This window comes from Cupressus sempervirens, chromosome 4 (genome assembly GCF_028749045.1).
Source record: "Cupressus sempervirens isolate cs-2001-9-10 chromosome 4, ASM2874904v1, whole genome shotgun sequence".
Classification (NCBI taxonomy): domain Eukaryota; kingdom Viridiplantae; phylum Streptophyta; class Pinopsida; order Cupressales; family Cupressaceae; genus Cupressus; species Cupressus sempervirens.
In genome coordinates, this window is record NC_143121.1 from 642,967,072 (window position 1) to 642,979,364 (window position 12,293).

Below are 12,293 nucleotides of genomic sequence, written 5' to 3' on the forward strand. Positions count from 1 at the left end.
AAATCGGATTTTTTTGGATGCATAGCATATTTTAAAACATGCAACAAGTTAAATCGGACCTTTTGGGATCAATAGCATGTTTTAAAATATGCATCCAAGTAAACCTTTTTGGATGCATAACATGTTTTAAAACATGCAAGTCATCAAAATCGGACCTTTTTGGGTCACTTGCATATTTTAAGTTACATCTCACTTTATAGATGCAAAGACACGAAAACTTCACTTTTCATGTCATAGCATCAGAAAGGTCCACTTATGATGAACTTTTGATATAATGACATCAAAAAGGTCCATCAAAGTAAACTTTATATGCAATGGCATGTAAAAAGTCCACTTTTGATGGATTTTTCATGCATTTACATATAAAATGTCCACTTATGAAGACTAAGTTATTTAATTCACTTCAAATTATAAAAATGTTACAAAATGGGTTATAAACAATATTTATTTATCATATTATGAAATATAATACATAAACATCATTTTAAAATAACATTTAAATAAGCATTTGATTTTTAAAATCAAAAATTAAAATGAAACTATATAGTTATATAGTTACTTTAAGTGAAAAATTAAAAAGTAACTCAACTTAAAATTATAACATAAAGTGCACTATAGTCACTTTAAGTTATAAATTTAAAGTAAAAGTAACTTAAAAACATAACAAGAAGTGAATATAATGTTATATTTTTCAAAAAGTGAATGTCAATTTGAAAATATAACATCATATTTTTAATTCATGCTGTTGCACCTAAATGTCCACTTTTGAGACACTAAAACGGACATAACTCTTGATTGACAACTCCAAATGACCTCTAAGTTAGACCGAATTGAAGGGAAAAACAAAAGGCATGACATAAGCAAAACCAAAAGACTAAAACAAGCAAACGCAAACTCAAAAGCAAAGAACGGCCGATGAAGGCTTAAAAAATCAATCAAAGGCTCGACAGAAAGCAAAACGAAAAACACTTGAAGAAGGCCTTCGGCAAAACAATTTGATATTTGAATTGAAATTGATCAATCGATCAACATTAAACAATTAAATATCAAATTCAAGCTTAGAGAAACGCAAAACTAGCTTGAAAAAAGTTTCGTGCTGTTACTAACATTTTGTGGTGACAAAATGCAAGACAACAAAAAGAAAGAATTTCATTTGATTTGAAAAGAAGCTTGGGAAGTAAGGAGTAGTGGAAAAAAATGACTATGGGAAGAATTGATGAAGGGATGTGACTCTTCCAAAAGATTGTAGTTATGAAAGGTTGTGACTCTCTTGAAAGATTGTAATAATGAAAGGTTGGGACTCTCCCATCATGAAAATATAAATAGAAGCGAAAGTTATTGAACACATGGAAGAAGGGATAATCATAAGAAAGTTAATCATAGTAAGTTTTGTTCTGAGATATTAAGACAATTCTAATCTGCACAAAGGGAGCATAAGAATTGAGGAAGGATAAATGGAAGAAAAAGAAGAGACTCCCAATGTAATGATCCTGTAATCTGGTTAACTCCACACAAACATGTGCACTGGGTCACAATGGATGTACAAAATAACCTGGGTGAGGAGGACAGTTGAACAAGGGTGATGTACAAACTACTTGGGCCGTACAGTAGATGCTTGGAGGTTGTACAGTAGCTATGTGAGGGTCGTACGTGTTGTGGATAGAAGTAACTGTTGTCCATACGGTGGAATACAGATGGATGTACAGGTTGATGGAGCAGTGGTCGTACGATCTGATGGAGTAGTGGTCGTACAATGAGGATGAGGGGTGACCGTACGGTGTAAGGCCATACAGTGGGATGAGGGATGTTTGTATAGTGTAACGTTGTATGATGGGATTAGAGCAATCGTACAATTGTTGAGTTGTCCAAGCCATACGATATGTATGGTGAAGCCATAGAAAATGCAAAGTCTATACAGTGAGTGTAATGTAACAGTTGTTGAGGGAAGCGAATGGTGTACAAATGGAGGAAATGCTCAGTCATGCAACCATAATTCATAAACCCCAATTCATCAGATAAAGCCAAACAAGAATGGAGATTGAACACAAATAATCCTTCAATTAATATTTGCCAAAAGATGGTGCTCTGATTTGCCAGATTCGAGAGAAGTATTACAAGCAGCAAAATAGGGTGAGAGTTGAATCCCACCGAAACCGGAATAGCCAGATAGAGAAGGCCTTTCACTTTCAAAATAGCGAACAATAGAAAATCCCAACAAAAATTCGCAGTACAAAGAAATAATCCAAAATCGCATACTTACAACTACCTAAAAGCCATGCTTAAATACCCATCGGGAAAAAACCTTTCCGAGGGTGTACAAAGATAGCTGACAGCAACACTTACCAACAGAAACTAAAACAAAAATGGGTCCAAGATATACTAAATCAATTGGCCCATTAAGAAAAGTTTGATTAATAATTTATCTTATGACGGGGATATTACAGTCCTCCCATCCCAAATTTTGTTTGTCCTCAAGCAAATGCGATGTCAGATGTTGTAGAATGTGCTCACCTTCCCACATCCAATCGTCCAACAGCAAGTGTTTCCAACGTACCAAATATTTCTTTACTGTACAGTTCCGCAAGGTCTTCTCACGTACTTCGATGATCTCGATCGGTTTCAATATGAGCTTCCCTTCTTCATTGAGCAGCGAAAGGTCTGCAGCTACCGTGATGTTCCATCCCACAGCTTTCTTAAGGCAGGAGACATGAAAAACGTTATGAATACGGCTCCCCTCTAGAAGTTCCGGCTCATGGGCAACTTCTCCAATGCGGCAAACTACATAATAAGGGCCATAAAATCATAGCTTTAGTTATTCTTTCCCCTTTTTTTTCAATGACGACTATCAGTATGGCTAAAGTCTGAGATAGACCAAGTCGCCCACTTCAAAACTTCTCTCAATTCAATGTTTGTCGACATGCATCTTTTGTTAATTCTACACCCTTTGTAAGTTTTCCTTCAAGCATCTCAGAATGTCCTGTCCCTCCTAAAGCCAGTCCCTCGCCCTTGGTGCGCAACTATCACCCAATACTATGTCAATGAATGAAAGGGGTTCATACTTGTATAGTGCTTTGAAGGGTGTCACTCCGATGGACATGTGTTAAGTGGTACTGTAACAATATTCCTCGAGGTGCATCGATTTGACCCACGCCAATTGTTGTGTCAAAAAGTAGTTCTGAAGGTAGCCTTCTAACCACTTGTTCACAATCTCCATTTGTCCATCTGTCTGAGGGTGGTAACTAGTACTTGGCAACAATTATGTTCCTGCCAACCGAAACAACTCTATCCAAAAGATACTAATAAATTGTCCATCCCGATCACTAACAATGTTTTAGGGTAACCCGTCTAGATGAAAGACTTCTCTAAAAAATAGATTGGCTACCTATGCGGCCTGAAAGTCTGAGGGAATGGCAAAGATATGTGCATAGTTCGTCAGTCTGTCAACTACCATGAAGATACACTCCTTCCCGTTCACCTTAGGGAGCTCAGTAAAAAAGTCCATCGAGATACTTTCCCACTTCTATTCTGGTATAGGTTGATAGTTCCTCCCCATACATGAAACACCGTGCACCTCGGGCTCCCAGCTAAGGGTGGTAGTTCCTCCGCGTTGTACCAATGCTACAATTCTCTCCGTACGATTCAAACTAACCATTTTAGTGTCCTCGTGGGGATGGTTGTCTTCAGAGGGTAGACCTTCCTATTTGTCCTCATCGTTGGACATGACTTCAATGTAGTGAATTTCTCCTTTCCTAAGGCATCTGTGCCCAAGTTCCCTCGGTCCCTTGCAGTTGAAACATAGTTTCTTCCTTCGGAGCTCCTGTCTGGTGGCTTCGTCCAACAACGGCTTCTTTGGCAGAGGTTTATTATCTTTGTCCCTCAGAAACATCAGTGGTTTCGAATGTGAGTACCCTCAAGAAAATGACGTTGATGATGATGCCATACTCCGAGCCTTCTTGATGGCCTTCGACATGGTGGCAGGATTGAACCCTTTTACCCAACCCTTCAATGGTTCTATCAGTCCATCCATGAAAAGCACTATCCATCTTTTTCCGAAAATGTCCATGACCAAAATAGAGAGTTTCTGAAATTCTTTAATGTACTGGTCAACCAATCCAATTTGCTTCAGTTGTGCCAATTCTTTGAAATTAAGTTTTGGATCTTTACCATTAAATTGATCTATCAATCTCTCAGTGAATTCCGCATAGGTATTTATTTCGTCATGCCCCAATGTGATGGTGTTGTGATGCCACCATTCATGCGCTACTCCATCCAAGTGTATGGCCGCAAATTTAATTGTTTCTTCTTCTGGCATAGGATTAAGCTGGAAGTAAGTATTGGCCTTCATTACCCACACTTGCATAGATATGGATCCGGATTCGTCAAATGGAGAATAATTTACTTACTCAACTTCCTTCTGAAATCATCGTTAAAATATCCTCAGTTTCCGCCTCCCGAATATCTCATTCTCAAATCTATGTAGTCTTTGTAAGGATATCTCATTCCTCAAAATTCACATTCTTCCAGTCTTCCCTCAACTGTTCTTGAACTTCCTCAAAGGTTGGCTGCTTCCATCCATGTGGTGCCTCCGTCCTTGGGGGAAACGACAGCATGGAAGGTCATGAGCGTGCTGGATGAGGGTTTGCTTTACCTAATGTCGAATCCACGTTGTGACCGTTTTGTTCACCAAATACTTTATTGTCTACCAATTTCTTGAGAATTTCTTCCATGAGTCCCTAAGTATCATTGATATATGTCTGATTCCTCACAAGTTCTCTTAGTAGCGCTACAAGTTCGGCAACCATGGGTTTTGGTTCTGCCACCATTCTATCAACCGAATGGGATCTTCTTCTCTTCCAACTATAACCTCTCATTAAAGCTTTGATACCACTGTAATGATCCCGCAATCTGATTAACTCCACACAAACGTGTGCACTGCGTCACACTAAATGTACAAAATAACTTGGGTGAGGAAGACGGTTAAACAAGGGTGATGTACTGACTGCTTGGGCCGTACGGTAGATGCTTGGAGGTTGTATGGTAGCTATGTGAGGGTCGTACATGTTGTGGAGAGAAGTAATTGTTGTCCTTATGGTGAAATATAGATGGTTGTACGGGTTGATGGAGCAGTGGTCATACGGTGAGGATGAGGGGTGATCGTACAATGTAAGGTCGTATGGTGGGATAAGGGATGTCCCTATAGTGTAAGGCCATACGATGGGATTAGAGCAGTCGTACAGTTGTGGAGTTGTCCAAGCCATACAGTATGTATGGTGAAGCCACAGAAAATGCAAAATCTGTACAGTGAGTGTAATGTTGCAATTGTTGAGGGAAGTGGATGGTGTACGAATAGAAGGCAAAATGCTCAATCATGCAACCATAAATCATAAACCCGAATTCATCAGACAAAGCCAAACAAGAATGGAGATTGAAGACAAATAATCCTTCAATTAATATTTGCCAAAAGATGGCACTTTGATTCGCCAAATCTGAGCGAAGTATTACAAGCGATGAAATAGGGTGAGGGTTGAATCCCACCGAAACAGAAATAGCCAGATAGGGAAGGTCTTTTACTTCCGAAATCACGAACAACAAAGAATCCCAACGAAAATTCACAATACAAAGATATAATCCCAAATCACATACCTACAACTACCTACAAGCTGTGCTTAGATACCCGTTAGGAAAAAACCTTTCCAAGGGTGTACAAAGATAGCTGATGGCAACGCTTACCAATAGAAACTAAAACAAAAATGGGTCCGAGATATACTAAATCAATCGGCCCATTAACAAAAGTTTGATTAATAATTAATTTTATGACAAAGATATTACACCCAAAGGGGCAGCAGTGATGAAGGGTTGTGACCCTTCCAAAAGGTGGGTGTAACCTTTGAAAAGGGCAAACATGGTAAAGTGCTATGACTCCTCCTCACAAAAGATAAAAGGGGGAAGAAGGGTCAATATAGAATGCAATTGGAAATTTATCTCTTCTTTTAATCCATAAGAATCCAGGTGTGAGAGGAGAGAATAATATATTTAATCAAATGGAATAAGAGATAAATATCTGAATATAAGCAGCAATTAAAACTGCTATAAGGCAACCAACATACTTATATACTGATATAATGCATGATTGCTCTCTCATTTGTGAGGAAGTAGAATATTATACATTGCTACTGTTACATACATTCCATAATACAAGAGATACTAGCATACTCTAACCATTTCTTAATCACTTCGAATAGCCCTTTAAGATGATAAGTTGGTGGTAATGATAAGAGACGGAGTAAATCCTCAGAAAGTAGTTAAGTTCCAAAATGGGAAAGGATTTGTATTTCCAATGGTTTCAGGGGAAAGACCTGAGATGGGTCTGAACACACAATCTCAATGCCTTAAGAGAGCCTACTTGTAGTTTGGTGTCCAAGCTGCTCTATGACAAGTAAATCTTGACTCTCCTTAGGGTTGATGTTTAGGAGAGAAGTTGGGCCTTAAGTATGTAAATGTATTATTAATCATTAATTATTTATTAATTTAATATAATTTAAATGGATACTGCTGTATTCGAATCATTGGGAATGGATAGCCTCCTTAGTAGGGAACATTACAAAATCATCATTTCTGAGGCAGTAAAAACCCTAGTTGGGAATTTTATTAGAGTAAACCGAGTATAGTCGCAGTTGGGGACGTTGCATAAGATCAGACTCCACTGTTAAAATATATGTATATATGTTTCTGCCCCTTCATCTGTTTGGAAAACAATAATCAATATTGGGAAAGTATAAAGATTTAATTCTTGAATCCGTAAACGATATATGAGCATATTTGCAGAAAGTTGAATGAATTATTTCTCAAAAACAATAATTAAAATTTAATAATGCATAAGAAACCCTAAAGTATTTCACATGTACTAAACCCTTAAAAACCCATTTCTCAGTTTCGTCGCGTTCCACGTTTCCCTCTTTCATATCCTACTTCACAAACACTGTTATAATCTATACCAAACAGTAAAGAAACATTGCTAATTACTTTGTCTCTTAAAAAACTTCTCGCAGGGGCAATGAACATGTTTGTTCGCGTCAAGACATCTAGCTTACCTTTGGTCGACGCCAATTATCCGTTGAAAAGGCAAATACAGTGAGAATTTTGATGCCCCATTTGCAGGATAGTTTGACAACTTCGGTGAGTGTTGTCCTACCTGCTCCGTGCCCTTCAGTAGATGGCAACCCTCTCTGCTCAGCCCACCGAGAGTTTCCATCCATTATAATCGCTACATGTTTTGGCATTAAATATGGATTTAATCCATATGGCAAAGGGTGGTCATTAGCATTATCCTCTTTGCCACTTTCTAGTGGAATTTCTTCATTGTCCAGATCTTTTATCGAAGACTCTGCTACGGAAGCACGGGCGGTTATAAGTCTCCTCCTTTCCACCCCACTAATATGGAAACAATGATGAAAATCTTGCAACATCATTTTTCCCTTGCGGGCAATCATAGGGTGAATTTGACATCTCGGCCCTGGAGAACAAGGCTTACTTGACCGAGTTGAATTCCAACACACTGACTTCTTTGATTTGAATGATATATTAAATTGAGTGCATGATACTGAGCTACGTTTGGCAAAAATACTATTAACCGAGTAGCCATAGAATAACTGAACTGAAGCAAACGATCCAGGGAGCTGAACTTGTTCTAAGCAGTCGAAACCATATGCCAGTGGAACAGTACCATGTAAACCCATTGTAATCTGATTATATTTCTATAGAAAACAGATTAGAGGATTCAAGAGATTGACTGCATAGTGAAACTATAAGACTTAAACGAATTTAGCAAAACTTGGCCCCTGAATTCTGAATTGTTGCAGCCAAACCATGATCGTAATGGAATGCCCTTACTACCTCTGATAGCTCATAGATTGTAGACTTCTAAGTTAAAAGAAGTTTTGAAAACGACCAGCTGGGTTAGCGAGTAATGTTTGTTCATGCTTATCGAACAAAAATGGGTGTCTACTCTTGAACCCATACTGACCTCACCCAGCAAGTTGGATAATTCCATTCAAACAAACAAAAATGGCCTGATGCATATTTATGATCCCTCCGTGCTATGATTAAAGTTGCACTCTTTTGATCTATTTCCGCCCCCGAAAAAAACTTCTGGATTCGCGGTTGAGGATCGTCCAGGAGACCCAAATGTAGGATCGAAATCATAAAATAGTAAATTTAATGTTTGACATTGAAAACCGGTAATATCTATGTTCATCTTATAATGTTGTGAAGTGTAGCGTCGTTTTTGTTTTTTTTTTCTTCGCTCTCGTTTTTTGGGTGGAAGATTTTAGTATATGTTGTTTAAGTTTTTTATAGTTTGATTATTCTGAAAAATTAATATTTTTTTAATGTAATACTTTCTAGTTCAATATATATTAAATTTAATTTTTTTTCCATCACCAATTAGAATCAAATTTTGTGATCCTCAATAAGAATGAAAGAGTTGTAAGAGAAATCTCTTAAAATTATGGTGATGTCTTATTTTTTAAACATTAATTTTTTACATTCTAATATATAGTCTTTTAGGATTTAATTATTGATATTAGAATAAATTAGAAATTATATACAATCAATTTAATTGAATTGATCAACATAAAGTATCAAAACTTGAGCAATTACATCAACAACTAACTCTAGCAACAATATACATCTGATTACATATGATATGAGTAACTCATATATCCAAAATGGGAGTATAAAAAAGTACGAAGAGCTCAGAGAGCAATATAAAATTCAGGTATATCACAAAATAAGAAGACTCGAAACTATCTAGAAACTTGGTGCTCCTTCTACATTCGGGCCCCATCCATCATTAGAAGTCAAAGATTGCAAAAAGTTTGTATCAAATAGTTCATCATTCTAGCCTGCAAGAATATATTATTTAGATATACTTTGTTCTTTACACTCTTCATTGCCACTAATAGCAGTATCAAAAGTCTAAATATTATTGGAAATGTGTAGGTATTCCATCATCTTCTCAATCTGGTTTATTTGAGCAGGGTCCAGCATGTCTTTGAATTGATCCAAATATTGGAAGGCCTTAACCTCTTCTTTGTGAATAAGCAGCATACCATCTCGAACCAACATCATAAATTGGGCCATAGAAAGCTCCAAGGAAAGAGAGACATGTGAGTGGGTGAGTTTACATGTAAACCCAGCAAGTCTTCTATCTTTCTTTTGAAACCTCGTCATTTCTCGCTTTCCATAGGAACCATAAGATTTCACAGGGAAGAACATACCAATAAAGGTGGAGTTTAGAATCAAAGACTTTAACATATCCTGTTAAAATTTCACTCCAAGGAAGAACTGGTTTTAGATTCCACACAACTAAATTACCTAAAAAATTTGACCAAACCATAATGGCAAGATCACATTGAATAAAGACATGTTCAAAAGATTCATTTGAATCACAAATCTTACAATGCTCAGGACTAAGACCTAAGGATTCCATATTGGAACCTAAAGAAAGTTTTTTAAGTAACAATGACCACCTGAAGTATACTTCTTTGGTTCAACTTTTGATTGCCAAAAATACTAAAAAAAGAAACACCAATCACAGAATGGAGATTAAAAACCCCAACCTTTAATCACTCTTTGGTAGAAATAAGCGTTTGGAGTTACTTCATTAAGCATTATTCCATCACACCACATCATCTGCTTGAGGAAGTTATCTGAATCAATTACCTTAGAGAAGTTACAATTGCTAAGTGCCTTAATAATCAGTGTATAAGTTTCTTATGAGTCTAAGGAATGCCAAACATGTCTCTAATTTCCTCCCAAGTTCCCAATTGACTATTAATCATTAAGTCACTAATTAATGAACTACCAAGATCATCCCAATGCTTAGTTGAACAACTTTGAGTAAGTCCCAATGGTTTCCCATTTAAATACGAACCCCACCAAACTAGCCTATTAGAGACAATATAAGATGAAGAAAAACCAACAACAACTCTGACTGGAAGGAATATCTTTGCATGGGTCCAAGCTTTCGCAAGGTAGCAAAAACATTAGAGCCACGTATCTTAACTTTAAAATCCCCCATCAACATATCAGAAAATGGGATATTCCTCCAGTGTTTACCCTTGAAAATAGTGGAGCATTGAATATAATGTCTAATTGGAACTTTCCAAGGCTCGTTTCTATGGATAGCCTTTAATATCCACTTAGAATCAAGAGCAATAGCATGCTTTTTGAGATCCTTCAATCCTAGGCCTCCATATTTTTGGAGTTTACAATACCAATTCCAATTCACACAATGCCTTTTATGTTTCCCATCTTATCAAACCACAGAAAATCTCTCAAGATCTTTTCTATCTTGTCCATTTGGTAATTTTCCATCAACCAAGTAGAGGCAAAATAGAGGTGATGAGAGGAAAATACCTTCTAAACAAGTTGAATCCTTCGAGCAAGGGAGGGGTGATGGGTTTTGCATTTGATATGCTTTATTCTGGATTTTATCAAATACCCATTGCCACATGTCTTTGGTCAAAGGACTAATAGAAAAAGGGATACCAAGGTATCTAACAATATCATTTGGACCTTTTCATTGCCAACCCATTAACTAAATCCAATTAGGGGGAGAATTAGACCAACTTAAGACAAAGGATTTGCATGGAGCTACTTTAGCACCTGAGGCTAGACAAAATTACTCAAGTCTATCCAAGGCATTAGAGAAGTTGTTTTCTTGTAATTCTAAGAACAAAGCAGTGTCATCGGCAAACTGAGAGTTCATCGGGATATCTTCATTAGGAAGGAGAAAACCTTTTACGAGAGGACCCAGAGAGAAGTCTCTGAGGATATAAAATAGGGCATCAACAACTAAAAAAAAAAGTGAAGGGGCAATGGGACAACCCTGTCTAATTGATCTCCCAAGAGGGATGTGATTAGTAACATTGTCATTCACATCAATAACTATAGAGGAATCTCTAGACAACATCTTGATCCAATTGTGGAAGAATTCAGCGAAACCAAATGCTTTAAGCATTCCAATAACAAATGGCCACTCTATTCTGGCATATGCTTTTTCAAAATCAAGCAGAATCATTGCCACATTTTGATTACTCTTATTAGCCCAATGCATTGCTTCCCAACTTGTTATCAAATTATCCAAAATGTGCCCTCCCTTGATAAGTCATATTTGTGTGACTAAGATGAACCTATCAAGCATGTGTTTAATTTTTCTAGCTAGCAACTTTGCAATGATCTTATGAGAGATGTCCAACAATGTAATTGGCCTCCAACTTTTTATTTGAGATTTATCACCAGCTTTGGAATTGACTTAATCATTCATTTATTAATATTCACACCTAAAGATTCTTTGTTGAATTAATCTTCACACAATGCTAAGAGATCACTAGATATTCAATCTATATTAGATTTGTAGAATTCAACATGGAGTCCATCAATTTCGGAAGATTTATTGTTAGCTAGGGAGTTAATAGGCCATTTAATTTCTTCTAGAGTGATAGGTTTGTTGAGTCTTGTAAAATATTCACTTGAAATTTTCATGGGAATTAGTTTAAGACACTTATCAAGAGCCTCATGATTAACAAAGGACATTTTAGAGGAAAGAAGATGAGAGCAATAATTAAAAAAAGTTGATTTCAATGTTTTAGGATCTGAAGTGTAGTCATCATTGATATGAATGTTTTTAATAAGCTCCCTCTTATTTTTGGCTTCAATGATATTAAAAAAATACTTGGACCCTCTATCTCCTTCATGAACCCAATTCAATTTGGGCTTAGTCCTCTAACATTGAATCTTGTAGTATTGTATCTTTCTCAATGAATTTTTTGTCTCGATCAAAGCAATCTCTAGCTCTAAGTCCTCAATTCTAACTTGGAGTTCCATTTTCATCATGTTAATGTTAGATTGTGCCCTAGTTTCTCCAAAATTCATGTTTGTGCTCTTTTTTTACCTATTATTTGAAAGATTTTTTTTGCCATGACTCAACCAAACCTTCCTAAATTTCTCTTAGTAGTAAGTTTTGATTAGTTATCTTAAATAAAATGGTCACTTGCTAAAGAGCACCAATTGTATCTTGATCCTTAAGAAGAGTTAAATTTAACTTAAAGGGTCTGCATGTAGTCTTTTTAGGAGTTGGTTCATCATTTTGAAAACAAATCTTAGCAGAGATAGGAGAATGATCTAAAAGAGCGGCGAGATTAACAAAGATGGGAGATTGGTCAGGTTCATGTTGAAAGAACAAAAAAAAGACTTATTATAAATTTTGTCCAACCAAGAATAAACTCTTT

The 12,293-nt window shown here is 36.6% G+C and overlaps 1 protein-coding gene across 1 annotated transcript in view; it reads right to left on the minus strand.

Moving 5' to 3' along the window:
- The window catches only part of CPT4 (Undecaprenyl pyrophosphate synthetase family protein), a 71,028-nt gene extending 62,799 nt beyond the window's left edge, over positions 1 to 8,229 (minus strand). The window contains exon 1 of the mRNA XM_089826338.1: positions 7,092 to 8,229. Coding sequence (XP_089682464.1) covers positions 7,092 to 7,736 — 645 coding nt within the window. The 5' untranslated portion in view covers positions 7,737 to 8,229. The remainder of the gene's footprint in view (positions 1 to 7,091) is intronic.
- Positions 8,230 to 12,293: the final 4,064 nt, after the last annotated feature.